The following is a 22,644-nucleotide window of genomic DNA, read 5'->3' on the forward strand; positions in this document are numbered from 1 at the left end:
CTTCTACATTTATTCCTTTGTTTGCTTTTCCTACTTTTCTTTTCCCCTTGCAGTTCATCTTTAATGTATATAAATCTTCTTTATCTGTCTCTATTAAACTTTGCATATCTATTCTTTCTTTCTTTTCTTTATTTCCTTTCCTTTCCTCTTAACACATTTCCTAGTTTTATTTTCATTGCTTTATTCCCCCATTGGCACCTTGCTTTAATTTTGTTTTCCTATTTGTGCTTTAGTTAGTTTTGTACTGGTAGATATAATTCTTGGTTTCATTTGTTCACAGGGTCAATCTATTGTAGTTTATTTTTGTTGTACTGTTTTGATTTTGCTTATGGGTATATATGTATATGTGTATATTCAGTCACACTTTTTATTATTATAAACCTCTGCCTCTACATGGGGCTTTTGCAGTTTTGTGGCATTTTCCTTTTTTTTGTTTTCTTCTTCCTTTTTTAATTTTTCTTTTTTTATAATTTTAACTTTTAAAAACTATTATATTTTTTCTACATTTATTCCTTTGTTTGCATTTACTACTGTTCTTTACCCCTTGCAGTTAATCTTTAATGTATATAAATCTTCTTTATCTATCTCTATTTTAACTTTGCATATCTATTCTTTCTTGCTTTCCTTTCCTTTCAACATATTTGTTAGTTTTATTTTCACTGCTTTATTCCCCACTTGGCATCTTGCTGTAGTTTTGTTTTCCAGTTTGTGCTTTAGTTAGTTTTGTTCTTAACTGGTAAATATATTTTTTTATTTCCTTTGTTTGCCAGATCAATGTACTGTACTTTATTTTTGTTGGACTGTTTTGACTTTGCTCATGGGTGTATATGTATATATGCATATTCTATTATTATAATTATTATTTGCCTGATTTTGTAACTGCCATTGTCTGGGGTTCATCTTTGGTTTCTTGTTTTTGGATATTTGTTTTAATATCACTTAATGCCATAACAAACCACTTGTGGAATCTTCGTTCCTGACCACAGATCAAGCCTTGAGCCTTTGGAGTGGGAACACTGACTCCAAAACCCTAGACTACCAGAGAACTAACCCTCAGTTCACTTCAGTTCAGTTCAGTCGCTCAGTCATGTCCGACTCTTTGCGACCCCGTGAATCACAGCACACCAGGCCTCCCTGTCCATCACCAACTCCCGGAGTTCACTCAAACTCATGTCCATCGAGTCAGTGATGCCATCCAGCCATCTCATTCTCTGTCGTCCCCATCTCCTCCCACCCCCAATCCCTCCTAGCATCAGACTCTTTTCCAGTGAGTCAACTAGGGAATATTAAATAGTAAGAATTCACACAAAGGAAACCACTTAAATACAAGACCCAGCATCACCCAACCACAGTAGCACCATGTGCCGGACACCTCATCTAAACAATAAACAAAACAAAAATACATACCAAATCATCAGCAGACAGGATTACCACCTCACTCAGCCTTGCCCATCAGAGGAAAAACAAGCAAACACACACACCAAAAACAAACATACAAAAGCAAACAAACCTAAATTCAGCACAAATCTCACCCTACACAAACCACTGGACCAACCTTAAGAGGGCAAAAAACCAAAAGGAAGAAAGAAGTCACCCTTGAAGCCTGGGAAAACGAGATCTCAAATACAGTAAGTTAAAAAAGTAATGAAAGGCAGAGAAATACTTAAACAAATGAAGGGACACACTGAAAACACAGAAGTCCAAGTAGATGAAGAGGAAATAAGCAAACTACCTGAAAAAGAATTCACAATAATGATAGTAAAGATGATCAAGAACCTTGAAAACAAAATGGAGAAAATGCAATAATGAATTAACAAAGACCTAGAAGAATTAAAGAATAAACATACAAAACACAATTTCTGAAATTAAAAATACTCTAGAAGGAATGAATAGCGGAATGTCTGAAGCAGAAAACAAATCAGTGAGCTGGAAGATAAAATGGTGGAAATAACTTCTGAAGAGCAGAATAAAGTAAAAAGAATGAAAAGAACTGAGGATAGTCTTAGAGACCTCTGGGACAAGATCAAATGCACTAACATTTGATTATAGGGGTCCCAGAAGAAGAAAAAGAAAGGGTATGAGAAAATTTTTGAAGGGATTATAATTGAAAATTTCTCCAACATGGAAAAGGAAATAGTCAATCAAGTCCAAGAGGAACAAAGAGTCCCATACAGGTTAAACTCAAGGAGAAACATGCTAAGACACATGCTAATCAAACTAACAAAGACTGAACACAAAGAAAGAATATAAAAAGCAGCAAGGGAGAAGCAACAAGTAACATACAAGGGAAACCCCATACACTTAACAACTGATCTTTCAGCAGAAACTCTGCAGGCCAGAAGGGAATGGCAGGATATATTTAAAGTACTGAAAAGGAAAAACTGTACCTGGCAAGGATCTCTTTCAAAACTGATGGAGAAATGAAAAGCTTTTCAGACAAGCAAAAGTTAAGAGAGTTCAGTACCACTAAACTAGCTTTACAAGAAATGTTAAAGGGACTTATATAGTCAAGAAATACAAGAAAAGAAAAAAATATCTACAAAATCAACCCCAAACAACTAAGAAAATGGCCATAAGAACATATATCAATAATTATCTTAAATGTAAATAGACTAAATGCTTCAACCCAAAGACAGAGTGGGTGAATGCATACAAAAACAAGACCCATATATATGATGTCTACAAGAAACCCACTTCAGGCCTTAAGACACATATATACTGAAAGTGAGAGGATGGAAAAATATATTACATGAAAATGGGAAGAAAAAGAAAGCTGGAGTAGCAATCCTCATATCAGACAAAACAGACCTTAAAATAAAGGAAGGAAGGACACTACATAATGATCAAGGGATCAATCCAGGAGGAAGACATAACAATTATAAATGTCTATGCACCCGACATAGGAGTACCTCAATACATAAGACAAACATTAACAGACAAAAAAGGAGAAATTGACAGTAACAAATTAGTAGGAGACTTTAACACCCAACTCACACCAATGGACAGATCATCAAAATAGAAAATTAATAAGTAAATACAAGTCTTAAATGATACATTAGATGAGATGGATCTCATTGATATCTTCAGGACATTCCATCCAAATGCAGAAGAAATCACCTTCTCAAGAGCACATGGAACATTCTCCAGGTTAGACACATATTGGGTCACAAATCAAACCTCAGTAAATTTAAGAAAATTGAAATCATATCAAGCATCTTCTCCAACCACAATGCTATGAGATTAGATATCAATTACAAGGAAAAACTGTAAGAAACATACACACATAGAGATTAAACAACACATTTCTAAATAACCAAAAGGTTACTGAAGAAATTAAAAAGGAAATAAAAAAATTTCTAGAAACAAATGACAATAAAACACAACTCAAACCTATGCAATGCAGAAAAGCAGTTCTAAGAGGGAAGTTTATAGCAATACAATCCTTCCTCAAGAAACAAGAAAGACATCAAATAGACAACCTAACTTTACAGCTAAAACAATTGCAAAAAGAAGAACAGCAACAATAATAAACCCAAAATTAGTAGAAGTAAAGAAATCATAAAGATCCTAGCAGAAATAAATGAAAAAGAAATGAAGGAAACAATAGTAGAGGTTACTAAAAGTAAAAGCTGGTTTTTTGAGAAGATAAAATTGACTTTAGCCAGACTCATCAAGAAAAAAAAAAAGAAGAATCAAATCAACAAAATTAGAAATGAAAAAGGAGAGGTTACAACAGACAATGCAGAAATACAAAGGATTATAAGAGACTATGATGAACAACTAGATGGCAATAAAATGGATAATCTGGCAGAAATGGACAGATTCTTAGAAAAGTTCAATCTGCCAAGACTGAACAGAGAAGAAATAGAAATTATGAACAACCCAATTACATGCACTGAAATTGAAGCTATGATTAAAAATCTCCAAAAAAGCAAAAGCCCAGGACCAGATGGCTTCACAGGAGAATTGTATCAAACACTTAGAGAAGAGCTAATGCCTATCCTTCTAAAACTTTCAAAAAATTTCAGAGGAAGGAGCACTTCCAAACTCATTCCATGAGGCCACCATCACCCTGATACCAAAACCAAAGACAACACAAAAAAAGAAAACTACAAGCCAATATCACTGAAGAACATAGATGCAAAAATCCTCAACAAACTTTTAGCAAACAGAATTCAGCAACACATCAAAAAGCTCATACACCATGATCAAGTTGGGTTTATTCCAGGGATGCAAGTTTTCTTCAATATACGCAAATCAATCAATGTGATACACCATGTTAACAAGTTTAAAGATAAAAATCATATGATAATAGATGCAAAAAAAGCCTTTGACAAAGTTCAGCAACCATATATGATTAAAACTCTTAAAAAAATGAGTATAGAGGAACCTTTCTCAACATAGTAAAGGCCATATATGATAAACCTACAGCAAACATTATTGTCAATGGTGAAAAACTGAAAGCATTCCCCCTAAGAGTGGGAACAAGACAAAGGTGTCCACTTTCACCACTGTTATTCAACATAGTTTTGGAAGTCCTAGCTACAGCAATCAGAGAAGAAAAAGAAATAAAAGGAATCCAGATCAGAAAAGAAGTAAAGCTCTCACTATTTGCAGATGACATGATACGGTACATAGAAAAACGCTAAAGATAGTATCAGAAAATTACTAGAGCTACTCAGTGAATTTAGCAAAGTTGCAGGATACAAAATGAATACACCAAAATCACTTGCATTTCTACACACTAACACTGAAAAATCAGAAAGAGCAATTAAGGAATCAATCCCATTCACTATTGCAACAAAAAGAATTAAATATCTAGGAATAAACTTACCTAAGGAGATGAAAGATCTGTACACAGAAAATTATAAGGCACTAATGAAAGAAATCAAAGATGACATAAACAGATGGAAGGATATTCCATGTTCCTGAAAGGAAGAATCAATATTGTGAAAATGACTATACTACCAAATGCAATCTACAGATTCAATGCAATCCCTATCAAATTACCAATGGCATATTTTATAGAACTGGACCAAAAAATTTCACAATTCATATGGAAACACAAAAGACCCCAAATAGCCAAAGCTTTCTTGAGAAAGAATAATGTACCTGAGGAATCAACCTTCCTGACTTCAGATTATACTCGAAAGCTACAGTCATCAAGACAGTATGGTACTGGCACAAAAACAGAAATATAGACCAATGGAACAAGATCCAAAGCCCAGAAATAAACCCATACACCTTTGGGTACCTTATTTTTGACAAAGGAGCAAGAATATGCAATGGGGCAAAGGCAACCTCTTCAATAAATGGTGCTGGAAAAACTGGACAGCTACATGTGAAAGAATGAAATTAGAACACTTTCTAACACTATACACAATGATAAACTCAAAATGGATTAAAGTCCTAAATGTAAGACCAGAAGTTATAAAACTGTTAGAGGAAAACACAGACAGAACACTTGATGACATAAATCCAAGCAAGCTCTTCTATGACTCACCTCCTAAAGGAAATAAAAACAAAAGTAAACAAGTTGAGGAGAAGGCAATGGCAAGCCACTTCAGTGCTCTTGCCTAGAAAATCCCATGGATGGAGGAGCCTGGTGGGCTGCAGTCCGTGGGGTCTCTAAGGGTTGGACACAACTGAGGGACTTCAGTTTCTCTTTTCACTTTCACACATTGGAGAAGGAAATGGCAACCCACTCCAGTGTTCTTGCCTGGAGAATCCCAGGGACGGGGGAGCCTGGTGGGCTTCCGTCTATGGGGTCACACAGAGTCGGACACGACTGAAGTGACTTAGCAGCAGCAGCAGCAGCAAACAAGTTGAACCTGATTATTCTTAAAAGCTTTTGCACAAAAAAGGAAACTGTAAACAAAGTGAAAAGACAACTCTCAGGATGGGAGAAAATAATAGCAAATGAAACAACTGACAAAGGATTAATTTCCAAAATATACAAGCAGCTCATATAATTCAGTGCCAGAAAAATAAACAACCCAAGGAAAAAGTGGGAAAAAGACCTAAACAGACATTTCTCCAAAGAAGACATATAGATGGCCAACAAACACATGAAAAGATACTCAACATCGCTCATTATTAAGAAATGGAAATCGAAACTACCATAAGATATCACCTCACACCGGTCAGAATGGCCATCATCAAAAAGTCTACAAACAATAAATGCTGGAGAGGGTGTGGAGAAAGGGGAATGCTCTTGCACTGTTGGTGGGAATGTAAATTGATACAGCCACTATGGAAGATGGTATGGAGATTCCTTAAAAAACTAGGAATAAAACCACCATATTACCCAGCAATTCCACTCCTAGGCATACACCTGAAAGAAACCAAAATTGAAAGAGACACATGTATCCCATTGTTCATTGCAACACTATTTACAATAGCTAGAACATGGAAGCAACCTAGATGTCCATTGAGAGATGAATGGATAAAGAAGTTATGGTACATATACACAATGGAATATTAATCGGCCATAAAAAGGAATGCATTTGAGTCAGTTCTGATGAGGTGGATGAACCAAGAACCTATTTACAGAGTGAAGTGAGTCACAAAGAGAAAGAAAAATAAATATATGTGTATTCTACCACATATATACAAAATCTAGAAGAAAGGTACTGAAGAACTTATATACAGGTCAGCAGTGGAGAAACAGACATAGGGAATAGACTTAAGGACATGGGGAGAGGGGAGGAGAGGGTAAGATGTATGGAAAGAGTAACATGGAAACTTACATTACCACATGTAAAATAGATAGCCAACAGGAATTTGCTGTATGGCCCAGGAAATTCACACATGGGCTCTGTATCAACCTAGAGGGGTGGGATGGGGAGGGAGATATGAGGGAGGTTCAAAAGGGAGGGTATATGTGTATACCTATGGCTCATTCATGTTGAGGTTTGACAGAAAACAAAAAATTCTATAAAGTAATTATCCTTCAATAAAAATTTAAAAAATATTTAATAATCAGTGATTATTTCAAACCATTCAAAAATTTCCCATGGACGGGCAGACATTCCTATAAAAAAGAAAGAGAAGTATATGTATATATTTATGTGAGTTCTTTTTTTAATATAAATGGATTTCAGGTTCAACATATTAGACTTCAATCTTAAAGTCTATGAGTGGCTATGGTACAAAGAACAACTTAAATGACTTGCTTTAAAACAGTTGCTTCTGGTCATTGCCATATTGAGGAACTAAGTCCTTCTTAAATGTTTGCTTGATTTTGATGTTTTTTATTTATGCATACTAATTTCAGCCTATACTTTAACAGGTAATTTTCATCCAGGTGTGAATTGTGTTTGTACTGTCCTTAAAGATTTGGTCCATTTTCCTGTTTTCCATATCTATCTGGCCTGTCATCTGTTCTGTTCTGTTCAGTCGCTCAGTCGTGTCCGACTCTTTGCGACCCCGTGGACTGTAGCCTACCAGGCTTCTCCGTCCATGGGATTCTCCAGGCAAGAATACTGGAGTGGGTTACCATTTCCTTCTCCAGGGGATCTTCCCGACCCAGGGATTGAACCCGGGTCTCCCGCATTGGAGGCAGACTCTTTAACCTCTGAGCCACCAGGGCCTGTCATAGGCTACAGTAAATTCTACTCCATTTAGGTTGCTACCTTCCTAATCCTCATTTTATCATCATACCTTAATTACATCACTTGACTGAATGAGGAGTTATATCTGACTTTATATTATAATGTATAAGGGAAGAGAATCCTGGGAAACACAGTTCAGCTTAGAAAAGTTTACATATTGCAGAATCAACACTGATTCTTCCCTGCACAAAGAACTTCCAGTACTGCACCATGTTCTACTGCATTGTATTGATATGAGGGCTTAACACCCATCACCTTGTAGTCATTCTCTGTTATCCAGTGGTACAAGTCCTATTCCTGTACATTTGAGGCTCCCTAGTCTGTGAGATTATTCTGTCTTTGAATATTATATTCACAATGATGCTTATGTTTAAATTTGGGATTGATTTTTTATTTATCCTGTAAAATGTTTGATGAAATTTTATTCAGCTGTACTAAGTCACTGTCAAGTCCGGCTCCCTGCGATCCCATAGACTGCAGCCCACCAGGCTGCTCCCTTTATTCAGCCATCGTATGCTTTAAATAATCTGTCTTCCAAATGTTTGTAACTTTGTAATTTTAACATACATAAAACGACTGTATTGAGGTGTATTAAAAATATTCCAAATAAATCTTATTTTGAAATTCAGTCACACATTTCCTGAAGGGTTGACTAGTGACTAAGTTAGATTAAAAGGGAATTTTTTCTTTGATGTAATTATTCACACATACAAAGGAAATAAACACCTCTTGTAATAGGAAATAATAAAATAAACTATAAAAGCAGAGGGATAAGAACTGATTAAAAACCTAAATTTGGTATCAATATAAATGATAAATATTTAAACTATTGCTTATTTTCTATGTTAAACATATAAATACCAACCTAAAGTGTAGTACACTAGAACGATTAATCACAAATAGAAATGCCATGAATCTGCAGGTAAGTCTTACCTTTGAGACTTCCATTTTTTCTAGAGCTGAATTAGCTAAAGTCAACATAAATATGTATGATTACTCTTAACTTCAGTTTATTATTGGTTACCAGTGAGAAATCAGCTGTGTCCTTAGAGTTGTCTTTTATACACTTTTGTATGAAGAAAGGAAGGAAGATATTGTAAGGAAATTAACCCTGTTTAGTTCTTTTATATTTAGTATAAAATACATATTTATTTTCATATATTTCTGAAAGGAAACTAAGCCCCTGATTTCTCTCAACAAGTTCTATCAAAATTGTGTTACTGCACTTATTCAGAAGTATTTTAATTAATGCATGTGCATTTATATATTATTTATGAAATGGTATTTAACACATTGAACACTCAGAGATTACTTTCTTAGTTTAGGAAATTACTTATTAATTGTTTGGAAAAGGTGACTAGAAAAATGATCCTGCTTTATTCAAAGAAAAATGGACACAGAAAAATGTCAATCAAAGTGTGCAATTATAATCCCAGTAATTTTATTTTATAATTTTAAACCCTGGTATAGTATACATGATTTTAGTTGGCATCTTGCTATTTATGGAAATGTTTGTTAATATAGTTTTACATTATACAAAAATGTACATAATATAGAAATTTACAGCAAAATAGTAAAATAGACTTCATGTATTTAGATATGGAATTGGGGGTCAGGTCTTACAGATGTAAACATAAAAGAAGAGATGGATAAGGACATGACCACTGATCAGTTTAGATCTAAGAATGATAACCCCCATATAGGTTCCTAATAGTACAGATATTCTACTAGGTTTCATTATTGATTTTCTACCCTACATATCAGTAATTCCATTGAAAATTGATATTTAAATCGCCTACTTGGTTTTTTTCTTAGTTTTCATGTCAATATTAATATTCTAATATATTCTGAGAAAGTTCTTATATCTACATATGAAGTAAATGAGGAACAGCCTCAGCCAGTCAGTTATATATATTGGCTAGGAGTTACTTTTATTTCAGTGATTATAAAAGGAACAAAAGTAATCCCATTCATTTTTTGGAGGGAAAAAGAATAGAAATATCACAAACACATTATTGCACACACTTGCAAATGTAGTCTTATAAACGATTACAAGTTTTTAATATCCTGACTTTGTAGTCTGAACAATTTATTGTGTAAGCTGAAAGAAAAACAGTGAATCCACCATGAACTCAATCATTTTCCCTTTTAAAAGTAACAAAAGTAACTAAATTAGAGATTTAGTAAGCAAAAAATCTGATTTTTAGAATGTCAAGTTGAAGAGTGTGTGGGCCTTGGATAAATAAAACACCCTAATGCCAAGACTGTAGGGGGCATAGGAAAAAGTTACAAGTTGCAGGTGACGTTCGCCAATTTGTGGATTTGTCAGTAAGCAAATAGTGACTTCTAAACAAATTATCAGTGTAATTATTTCTCAGCTTAAAAAAAAGTAACATTCTGGATGACAACTAGATAAGCAGACCAGCAAAAATATGTGTAAATTTTTTGTTGTTGACTCAGGATCCTGGTAGGCTGCAGTCCATGCGGTCGCTAAGAGTCAGACATGACTGAGCGACTTCACTTTCCCTTTTCACTTTCACACATTGGAGAAGGAAATGGCAACCCACTCCAGTGTTCTTGCCTGGAGAATCCCAGGGACGGGGGAGCCTGATGGGCTGCCGTCTATGGGGTCACACAGAGTCGGACACGACTGAAGTGACTTAGCAGCAGCAGCAGCAGCAGAAGCTTCTTGGTAGCCAGGAAGCTCAATGGCATTATAGTAGCAATCTCCTTGATTACTTGGTTTTCCTTTACAAGTTTTTAAGTGGGGTCACCCAGGATCTATGTAAACACTTCTATTGACAAAAAGTTTATGAGTTTCTGAATCTATCTAGTTGATCATTTAATGAAAAAATCATATTAAGATAATATTAAGATTTCTCTAACACAAATATGATTGCTTATGTAGGTTTTGGGACCATCACTTCTCTACCATTTAAAGTCTAACATAAGACTTTCAACCTGCTGCAGGTCTTATTATCATGCTTCAGAAAAAATACTTAGAAAAATAAATAGACAAGCCTGAAGTTCTGAGATTTTCCTTAATAGTATTGTTGCTATAGTTACAGCTGAAATGTTATATAAAGCAAATTGCTTATTGATAGAAAAAAGCTGAGTAGCACAGCAGCATCACTTTTTAGGTAAAACTGCCTTCATTTCCTACTCTCCTCTTAAGATTAAATGGTTTTTTAGAGTGTTGCCTTGAAGCCCTGATAATTTGATGTTAAAATAAATGTATTTTATTAACATGCACTAGTTGGCAAATGGAAATATTTTAATATATTGTGATCAACATGGAGTTATTTTTTATATACTGTATCAGAATTATTCCTATTTGGATGTGAATTTTGATATCCTGGATATTAACAATAAGGCACTAAAAAATGTGATTGGTTTCATTGTATCAGTCAGTTCAGTTCAGTCGCTCCTCATCTCCGACTCTTTGTGACCCCATGAATCATAGCATGCCAGGCCTCCCTGTCCATCACCAACACCCAGAGTTCACTCAAACTCATGTCCATCGAGTCGGTGATGCCATCCAGCCATCTCATTCTCTGTCGTCCCCGTCTCCTCCCACCCCCAATCCCTCCCAGCATCAGAGTCTTTTCCAGTGAGTCAACTCGTCGCATGAGGTGGCCAAAGTACTGGAGTTTCAGCTTTAGCATCAGTCCTTCCATGAACACCCAGGATTGATCTCCTCTAGAATGGACTGGTTGGGTCTCCTTGAGGTCCAAGGGACTCTCAAGAGTCTTCTCCAGCACCACAGTCCAAAAGCATCAATTCTTCAGCGATCAGCCTTCTTCACAGTCCAACTCTCACATCCATTCATGACCATGGGAAAAACCATAGCCTTGACTAGACGGACCTTGGTTGGCAAAGTAATCTCTCTGCTTTTTAATATGCTATCTAGGTTGGTCATAACTTTCCTTCCAAGGAGTAAGCATCTTTTAATTTCATGGCTGCAATCAGCATCTGCAGTGATTTTGGAGCCCCAAAAAATAAAGTCAGCCACTGTTTCCACTGTTTCCCCATGTATTTGCCATGAAGTGATGGGACCAGATGCCATGATCTTTGTTTTCTGAATGTTGAGCTTCAAGCCAACCTTTTCACTCTCCTCTTTCACTTTCATCAAGAGGCTTCTTAGTTCCTCTTCACTTTCTGCCATAAGGGTGGTGTCATCTGCATATCTGAGGTTATTGATATTTCTCCCAGCAGTATTGATTCCAGCAAGTGCTTCTTCCAGCCCAACGTTCCTCATGATGTTCTCTGCATAGAAGTTAAATAAGCAAGGTGACAATATACAGCCTTGACGTACACCTTTTCCTATTTGGAACCAGTCTGTTGTTCCATGTCCAGTTCTAACTGTTGCTTCCTGACCTGCATACAGGTTTCTCAAGAGGCAGGTCAGGTGGTCTGGTATTCCCATCTCTTTCAGAATGTTCCACAGTTTATTGTGATCCACACAGTCAAAAGCTTTGGCATAGTCAATGAAGCAGAAATAGATGTTTTCCTGGAACTCTCTTGCTTTCTCCATGATCCAGCAGATGTTGGCAATTTGAACTCTGGTGCCTCTGCCTTTTCTAAAACCTGCTTGAACATCTGGAAGTTCACAGTTCACGTATTGCTGAAGCCTGGCTTGGAGAATTTTGAGCATGACTTTACTAGCGTGTGAGATGAGTGCAATTGTGCGGTAGTTTGAGCTTTCTTTGGCATTGCCTTTCTTTGGGATTGGAATGAAGACTGACCTTTCCAGTCCTGTGGCCACTATGGATTTTTCCAAATTTGCTGGCATATTGAGTGCAGCACTTTCACAGCATCATCTTTCAGGATTTGAAAGAGCTCAATTGGAATTCCATCGCCTCCACTAGCTTTGTTCATAGTGATGCTTTCTAAGGCCCACTTGACTTCACATTCCAAGATGTCTGGCTCTAGGTCAGTGATTACGCTATTGTGATTATCTTGGTCATGAAGATCTTTTTTGTACAGTTCTTCTGTGTATTCTTGCTACCTATTCTTAATATCTTCTGCTTCTGTTAGGTCCCTACCATTTCTGTCCTTTATTGAGCCCATCTTTGCATGAATTGTTCCCTTGATATCTTTATTTTCTTGAAAAGATCTCTTGTTTTTCCTATTCTGTTGTTTTCCTCTATTTCTTTGCATTGATCTTGAGGAAGACTTTCTTATCTCTCCTTGCGATTCTTTGGAACTCTGCATTCAGATGCTTATATCTTTCCTTTTCTCCTTTGCTTTTCGCTACTCTTCTTTTCACAGCTATTTGTAAGGCCTCCTTAGACAGCCATTTTGCTTTTTTTCATTTCTTTTTCATGGGGATGGTCTTGATCCCTGTCTCCTGTAAAATGTCACGAACCTCCGTCCAGAGTTCATCAGGCACTATATCAGATCTAGTCCCTTAAATCTATTTCTCACTTCCACTGTATAGTCATAAGGGATTTGATTTAGGTCATATCTGAATGGTCTAGTGGTTTTCCCTACTTTCTTCAATTTCAGTCTGAATTTGGCAATGAGTTCATGATCTGAGCCACAGTCAGCTCCTGGTCATTTTTGCTATCTGTATAGAGCTTCTTCATCTTTGGCTGCAAAGAATATAATCAATCTGATTTCGGTGTTGACCATCTGGTGATGTCCATGTGTAGAGTCTTCTCTTGTGTTGTTGGAAGAGGGTGTTTGCTACGACCAGTGCGTTCTCTTGGCAAAACTCTGTTAGCCTTTGCCCTGCTTCATTTCATGCTCCAAGGCCAAATTTGCCTGTTACTCCAGGTGTTTCTTGACTTCCTACTCTTGCAATGGTTTCATTGTATAAATATATATAAATGATATAAAATACATTCTTCTGAATTTAATACATTTAATAATAATATAGATGAAATATAAGGTTTCATTAATTTATGCCATTAGAAGATACTTACAGTATACTGAAAATAAAATATATTTTTAAAACATAGGAATCCAAATGGAAATGGTCTGAGAGCATCCATAACAATGACTAGTTTGATTTTAGAAAGCTTCCATAGGATCTATTTTTTCTATTTTTCTATGTAATAAACTCAGTAATATAATAGAAATGCCTTTAATTTATATACATATATATTATACAATATATCATATTATATACAATATACATTTTATGATTGTCTCACTGTCTTTATAAGGAAATATCTCAGTGATAAAACCATAACATTTGATATTTAACCTTAAGGCAGAATATGACTATATATTATACAATATATCATATTATATACAATATACATTTTCTGATTGTATCACTGTCTTTATAAGGAAATATCTCAGAGATAAAACCATAACATTTGATATTTAACCTTAAGGCAGAATATGACTAGTCATGTGTGTCATAACTGTAAGTGAAGTCGCTCAGTTGTGTCTGACTCTTTGCAACCCCATGGACTGTAGCCTACCAGGCTCCTTCTTCCATGGGATTCTGTTATAGAAAGAGTTAATCCTATTTCTGGCAAAATCTTTTCAGCTATTAAAAGTCATATATAGCAGTGATATATTATTAATTTTAATATAATTTTAGATTTCTTGCTTAATACTTCAGATTGCTACTGAACTAGAACCATTTTGAGTATTAAATAATGTTGTGTCTAATAATGCATGGCTATTGAGAAACTCAGATTGTAGGTATGTATTTTCGAACCCAAAAAATTAATACTTCTTAATTAGGTTCCTGAATACAGTGATTTGAAAAAAGTCTTTGGGATTATTTGTGATTAAAAAAGCAAAAAAAAAATAATTGTGAAAGACTTGTTTACATTTTCTTACGTGGTTGTATTTTTTCAAATTGTTTTTTTTTTTAAAGAAAAGTTTTCTAGTAATCATGTTTATATTTAATGATGATGCGAACAATGATATCCTGTATTGTCCTAAATGAATTTTCTTGTGAAAATTAGTTTTTACTCATTTTCTTTGTCAGAATTTGATCACTTTTGCTTTTCTCATTTCTAGTTTGTATTTTACCCTAATCTCTGCCTTTTCCTATCTTTTAATAAACAAAATTTAAATTTACATGTTTAAAGAAAAATATAATTTTTGATGCAACTAAGAGTGTTTTTCTTTTTTCTTTTCAGTCCTTTATTGAATTTATAACTTCCTCTGCTTGTTGAATTTGTTGGTATTCTAATTTGGGTTCTAAGGGCTTCCTTGGTGGCTCAGAGGTAAAGAATCCACCTTCCACTGCAGGAGACATGGGTTCAGTCCCCAGGTTGGGAAGATCCCCTGGAAAAGGAAATCACAACTCGCACCAGTATTCATGCCTGGAAAATCCCATGGATAGAGAAGACTGGTGGGCTATATAGTCCATGGGGTCGCAAAGAGTGACACAACTTAGCAACTAAACAACAATCTGAGTTCTAGGGCTGCAGAAAGAAGAGACACATATGTGAGACCACCATTTCAACATTTCTAATTGGTGAAAAATTACTCTGTGTGATTTATAATTTATCGAATTCCATATGTTGTAAATGAATTCATCAGATAATACTTTTAAACCATAGTATCCTTTCCATCTTCCTTAGTTTTTTCCCCTGCATATTATACTTATATTTAACCCATACCTTCTTTCTTCTACTTGAGTGTGAGTTCATGATTGAATAAGCCTTGCACATATAATTTCCCCAGGGTATATGTACTCTATAGATAAAAATAGACTGGCTGTCTACAGACTAGATACTTGTAAGTGAATGCTGTTGTCATAATTATTTGACATAATACTAGCATCAGTTTCCGAATTTTGGTGACAAAGTGTAAGTTAGAAAAAAAAAAAACGAGCTTGGCCTTATGATATTCTTCAAAGTGCAAATCAATCATGTAACCAAGAGACCCAAGTGTGGCAACATCATGTTAAAATTAATTACAGACAGTAACAGTTAAAGATACTGGGTTTAGGGAATTCCCTTACAGTCCAGTGGTTAGCATTCCATGCTTTCACTGCAGAAGGCCCAAGTTCAAGCCTTGGTCAGAGAACAGGACCTCACAGGCTGCATGAACAGGCCAAAAAACAAAAAAAGATACTAGGTTTAACTGAATCCAGATGGGACTTTGAGCAAAACATAGATTTGAACCAGCCAATGAGGCTCTCGACATAGGTCATTTTTCTCTTAGACTAGCACTATTGCCTTCTCTTTGCCTTTGATTTTATTAGAGGTGGGTTATCACTGCTTGTCGGAGAAGGCAATGGCAACCCACTCCATACTCTTGCCTGGAAAATCCCATGGACGGAAGAGCCTGATGGACTGCAGTCCATGGGGTCGCTAAGAGTCAGACACAACTGAGCGACTTCATTTTCACTTTTCGCTTTCATGCATTGGAGAAGGAAATGCAACCCACTCCAGTGTTCTTGCCTGGAGAGTCCCAGGGATGGGGGAGCCTGGTGGGCTGCCATCTATGGGGTCGCACAGATTCGGACATGACTGAAGCGACTTCGCAGCAGCAGCAGCATCACTGCTTGTAGGTTTATCAAACATTTTAAATCAGGAAAATGAAGTGTTTTATGTGACATAGTAGATTAAATGGATGGAACTCTTTATCCTCTTACCTAAATTTTCAAATGTATGAAAATAATGAGTATGCTACCTTGAAATAATCACTCTATTTTCTCAACAGATTTTCCTTTTAATGAGAGCTGTGTACTGTTTTGGTATCACATGCTGTTAATATAACTAGCAAGAGACGACAACTTTTTAAGAATAATTTGTCCCTAAAAAATACTCAGATAAAGTTATCATGCTTTTATAATTGATAAGAATTTCCAAACATTTATTTCTGGTATGTTAAAAGCTTCCTAACTTATTTACATTTGGACCTGCCCTGACAGGAATGCATAGCACACACCTGGATTTGGCCTTTAGAATCTGTATGACAAAACAGCACAATGGCACAGCTATTTGTGTCTATTTTTGTTTTTAAAATGTCAGTTTCTGAATGAAAATATTGTTAAGATATGACCCCACCAAGGAGTGGTTTTTAAAACCCCAATACTGATTAAGATTGATTTTCTGTTGAGATTGTGGAAGTACCTCCTCTAGGGACTCTTCAAAACAACAGCTGGAACTTTTAGAATTGGACATAAGGATCAAATCAGTTTCTTTCCTAAGACTTTGTATAAAGTTACTATATAGAGAAGCCACAACTCACTTTATTGCTGCTTAGAGTTGAAATTAAGAAAGAAATTGGTACTGGATGATGGTAACACACAAAGTAAAGTGACCCATAATACATACTAAATTTTATAGACAGCATTTTATCTGAAACTAAATAACTAACTCAGGTCATTACTGTTTTAGATAATCAAGTAAGAATTATAACAGCTTACAAGTTGCAAAACAGTCATTATTATTAAGCAACATTTTTGTTTCTTTAAAGAAATTGAAAACTGAAGAAATGAATCTTAGTTGTCTAATAATATTCTAGGACAATAAGTGATTTTTGTCTCTAAATAATTGAAGCTATGCTACTGGAAAGAATGATCCAATATGAAGAGCAATTTGAAATTGCCTCTCAGAAAACAGTATAACATACGATCACAATATTGTTTGTGTGACTCTCCATCTGTGTACTTTAAAGGATAGGCATTCATTAAATGGTAACATTTAAAAGCTATATCCGTCCTTTCCGTCGCTCAGTCGTGTCCGACTCTTTGCGACCCCGTGGACTGTAGCCTACCAGGCTTCCCCGTCCATGGAATTCTCCAGGCAAGAATACTGGAGTGGGTTACCATTTCCTTCTCCAGGGGATCTTCCCGACCCAGGGATCGAACCTGGGTCTCCCGCATTGGGGACAGATGCTTTAACCTCTGAGCCACCAGGGAAGCCCATGAATGCCTAGCCTTTAAAAGCTACATGCATAACCTTAATTTCTTACTTTTTAATAGGTATAATGTAAGAAAAAGCACACCATACATCAATAAGGAGGAAATTCTGCAACATTATAGGTCTAAAAATCTCTCTCCCATGTGATCATTTATGTGTGTTATGAGAGGATAGTTCTCAGTCTTTAGTTTGCAAAAGAATTCACCAACAGGTTATTTAAAAGGAAGATTCTTCTTCTCCTATCCAAGGTTTCTGCTAAAATTATATTGGTATAGTTACTAAAATTTGTATGAGTAAGTACTACTTCAGGCGATTTGGCTCAGGTGGCCCATGGATTCCACTTAGAAACAGAAGTAGTATAAAGAACTATGTTAGTCAGCAATTGAGAAAATTGAGGGAAAATATATCAAACAGTTTTAATTTGTGAATGCTTCTTGACACAGTTACATAACAAATGTGATTATTATTAAAAAATAACAGTTTTTAATCTTAAATCAGATGGAGAATTATATACAATTGATTTTTGAAACTTCTACATGTGCCTTGTCATCTTCTGCTCTGGTAGATAGAATTACATTTGATCCAAAACAAAAAATAGGAGATTATAGGCTAAGTCTTTTTGAAAACTTACTATTACTTGGCTGTGAAAAGAAAACTACTGTAATTTAATACTTTTTGAATAAATTTATGATAGGAACACTAATTTTGAAGGCATGAGTCTTAAAAATATTTGTATTTAGAACAAATGCAGATTTTTTTTTTTTAACCAAAAAATTGGTATTTCCCTAGTCTGTCTTTGATGCAGGCTTCCCTGGTAGCTCAGTGGTATAGAATCCACCTGCAATGCAAGAGACCTGGGTTCAATCCCTGGGGTATTTGATCCCTGGGTCAGGAAGATGCCCTGGAGAAGGAAATGGCACTCCACTCCAGTATTCTTGCCTGGGAAATCCCACGGAGCCTAGAAGGCTACAGTCCATGGGCTTGCAAAAGAGTCAGTTAGGGTTTAGCAACTAAACATCTTTGATACATTTTTTTATTTTCTTTTTATGATTAGGCCAATTAGATGCTAATCCCTAAGGATTCCTCCTATTCTTTAGATTTCAGGTGGTCTTTTTGCAACGTTCTTTTAAAAGTCAGTTCTATTGATCCAGAAAACAATGACCCACCTTTTCCATATATAAAAAAGCAGCCAGAAATTGTCAAGTGATCATCTTGGTAAATGTACCAAAATAGATGTATTATAATATAGTTAATCTTTTAATTTTTTTATTTATTTACAGATTCAAGAATGGCTTTGTTTAAATTGCCAAACCAAGAGAGCAATATCAGGACAGCTGGGAGACATGGGCAAAATGCCACCTACACAGGCAGGACCAAAAACCTCTCCTATGCCTGTCCCTACAGAACAACCATTTCAGGAAACAGCAATGCCTGCCCCAGTAAAAGTGAAAAAGAAGGAACAAGAAGAAAAACCTCAAGTTGAGAAAACCATTTCAGAAATGGTAAAAGAAACACCTTCAGGTGAAAAAATTCCTTCTAAGGAAACCATAGATCAAATCCAAGAGGAGAGTAAAGGAGAGAAAGACAAAACATCAGCCCCTCAAGAAAAAAAGTCACCCCCTGAAGACAAAAAGCCACCTTCTGAAGACAAAAAGCCACTCCCTGAAGAAAAAAAGCCACCTCTTGAAGAAAAAAAACCAACCCTTAAAGACAAAAAGCCGGCTCTTGAAGACAAAAAGTTAGTCCCAGGAACAAAAGCATCGGTTCTAGAGGAAGAACAGAAGCATGACATACTCAAAACTCAAGTTCAAATTGCTGAAGTAAAACCTGAAGGCAGAGTGCCTCCAGAGACAGTAGAAGAAAAGAAACAACCGCCGATGGAGACGGAAGATTTGCTAGCCAGCGCACCTCGGCGTTTGCCTAAAGAAGATGATGGGATGACTCAAAAAATAAAAGTACAGCCACAGGCACCATGCATGGCAAAGCCTGATCAGATGGAATCTGGAAAGGAAAAAACAGTAAGTTATGTTTCTTACCTTATTTTGCAGTTTTACACCTGTAATTTACTAATGTCTACCTAAATGTACACCAAATGCTTAATGGTAATTTTGTAAGTAAAAACTTTCAATTAGTAGCATTTTCAAAAAGAGTCAGTAGCATTCAGAAAAAAATACTAACATGAAATCAGTATCCCCCTTTCACATGAAATAATGTTTGTCTTGAAATTTTTATTTACTTAGCCACTTGGTTAAGCAAGACTCAACAGATTTCTTCTCACTTGAAAATATTTTAAGATGTGTTCAACCATCAAATGATTAAATAATTGTGATTTTTTTAAAAGTACAGCCAAAATTCAGAAGAAACATTTTTTGAAGTTATTTTAGTATTGTGTGTATGCAATATAATGTATTTTGTTCAGAGTTTTATTCAGTTTGTTTAATATTGAAGGTTTATTTATAATCCAAGCGTAATCTGGAATATATATTCTTTATATATTCTTTGTTTTCATTTTATTTAATGGAAATTTTTAAGGGTTAATAGTCCATCCTAACCCAGTTTAGTGTTGTTTTGTTTATGGTTTTAACACATGGTTACTAATTCATCTCTGGTATATGGTACATCACTCATAAAATAAATCTTGGTCTTCCTTTGTTATTAATTCATAAGTTTATCAGAGCTAGAGAAAACAGATGGCTGTGTATTCTCATTCTAATGGCTAGATCTAACTCCCCGACCCCCACCCACTGCTAGCTAACTAACTAACCCTAGCTAACTGCTTTGCAAAAATAGATTCTTTTCACTATTTCTTTTTTGTGAAGCTGTCCTTGGCTTTCATGACTCTTCCCTTTTTGTTCTCTTTTTGTCTTTCTGATCACACTTTCTGAGTTCTACTTTGACTATCTCTCTGACTTTCTCTTTTCCCATCTCTATGTGATGAGGTTTTTCTTTGAATTCTGTCTTCTTTCCTCTCAGGGGAGCCACATGAACGTTTATTTCCTGTTTCCTAAATGTTGTTGTCTACCATCTGTCTCTCTTGAGTGTTGGCCCTGCATTTTCAAGTACCGAGTAGATCATTTCACTTCAGAAACTCATTGTAAAGTGGAACTCAGTGTGTTCAAATCATATCCAACTCTCTGTAGAAGCAGTTTCTGTTTCTGATAATGGCTTCATCATTCATCATGTCTTTAGTCTCCCAGTCGCTAATCTTTAGGGTAGTCTGAGGTTTCTTCTTACACACTGGGCTCTCCACATCACGCTTCTGTCTCTTAGCTCCTATTCCTAAGGACAATATCCTACTTATGGCCTTCATAATCTTATATCAACGATTTGAAGAATATAATTACTGGTCAATAGGCCTTCTATTTTTCCTTTCCCTAGTATATAATTATCAAATAGTTACTTTCCAGAGTTCAGACAATATAACTCTGTCACTCAGATATTTTTAATGAGTCTCTATTTGGTTTTAATTTAAATAAGAAGTATCCAAATATTTTGTTGATGCTACTTTTTGTTTTACAAATTTATCATTTTTAATCATTTCTTTAACAACCTCAGTATGTGTATGCTGCTGCTGCTGCTAAGTCACTTCAGTCGTGTCCGACTCTGTGTGACCCATAGACGGAAGCCCACCAGGCTCCCCCGTCCCTGGGATTCTCCAGGCAAGAACACCAGAGTGGGTTGCCATTTCCTTCTCCAATGTGTGAAAGTAAAAAGTGAAAGTTAAGTCGCTCAGTCGTGTCCGACCCCTAGCGACCCCATGGACTGCAGCCCACCAAGCTCCTCCATCCATGGGACTCTCCAGGCAAGAATACTGGAGTGGCTAAATTAAACCTGTGCACTATAGTTTCAGTATAGATAGTCAAAAAAATATAAAAAATCAGTGAAATAAGCTAAATCACCATTTTTATTATGTTTATTTAAATATAGATACACTTGATCGTATAATTAATAATAATATTTTAGAGAGTGTTGACTGTGCTTTGATGTGTGAAAATCTTGTAAAATGTTTTAATAAGAGTTCTTTGAAATTCAGCTTCTAGGTTGTTTATTTTGATATTTTGACATTTAGTCTTAATGACTCTCTAAAATAAAAGAGATAGTCCACAGAATATATCAGAAATGAAAGAAATGTATTAAAGACAGTACTTTCCAAATCTTGCTACCTGTTTTCTAGGTCTGGAATTGAAAACTATTTTTTTAAGCTGTGGAATTTCCATAAATAAATGTTAATCTAACTTGATACCAGTCATTTATTCCTGTTATCACAAAATGTGGTGTTTTAAAATGTTTTTTTTTTTTTTAGCAAATGGGTTGAAAACCCACTGGAGTTATTTATCTATAAAGTTTATAAACAGATTAAAATATTCTGTCTAAAGTTTGTTTGAAAAGGCAAACATGACAACTTTTTAAAATAATATGTCATTTTATCTAGCATAATCACATGATGCTTTCCAGTTATCTATCTTCAAAGGATTATGTACACATCATAATTCTCTTGAAAAGACAGCTTGTGTTTATTTTTTTCCCCATATACTTTCTAGATATCATACTGATAATCAGAGTTTACTTTCTTCCTAAATATATGTAGCATATTACTAATCACCAGTTGTCATCACCAAAGCATTCAACCACTTTGGGGTTTTTCTACTTTTGTCAAAAAAAAAAAAAATTAAATCTTCACAATTTACAAATTTTTAAATTAATTTCTCATGAGATAATCAGCAAGCCTCTATGGATAAAATTAATTCTTATTCTTTATCTCAGTACAAAATATTAAAGATATTATTCAAAATCTAAAGGTCTCTTTACAATATGTACCACAACTGTAAAATCCTGAGGTACTCTGCAATACTGGCTTACTTGTAAAAGATGCAGTAAATGAATTTTGCCTGCACTGCTATCTCTGTAACCTTATCTTTTTTTTTGTAAATTAATTAATTTATTTTAATAGGAGGCTAATTACTTTACAGTATTGTAGTGGTTTTTGCCATACATTCACATGAATCAGTCATGGGTGTACATGTGTCCCCTATCCTGAACTTAAAAAATAATTCCAGAGTAGCATTGAAACATATACATTACTATATGTAAAATAGATAACCAACCCAGTCCTCTGTGACAACCTAGAGGGCTGGGATGGAGTGGGAGGTGAGAAGGGAGTTCAAGATGGACAGGACACATGTATA

General features: G+C 35.4%; 1 protein-coding gene across 1 annotated transcript in view; it reads left to right on the plus strand.

Annotated features, from left to right (window-relative positions):
- Positions 1–22,644, plus strand: part of PCLO (piccolo presynaptic cytomatrix protein) — a 316,952-nt gene that overhangs the window by 155,832 nt on the left and 138,476 nt on the right. The window contains exon 4 of the mRNA XM_088833888.1: positions 18,739–19,476. Within this exon, the coding sequence (XP_088690014.1) occupies positions 18,739–19,476 (738 nt within the window). The remainder of the gene's footprint in view (positions 1–18,738; positions 19,477–22,644) is intronic.

The sequence above is a fragment of the Moschus berezovskii genome, chromosome 3 (genome assembly GCF_049115385.1).
Source record: "Moschus berezovskii isolate FMDL1 chromosome 3, NW_MosBer_1.0, whole genome shotgun sequence".
NCBI lineage: Eukaryota > Metazoa > Chordata > Mammalia > Artiodactyla > Moschidae > Moschus > Moschus berezovskii.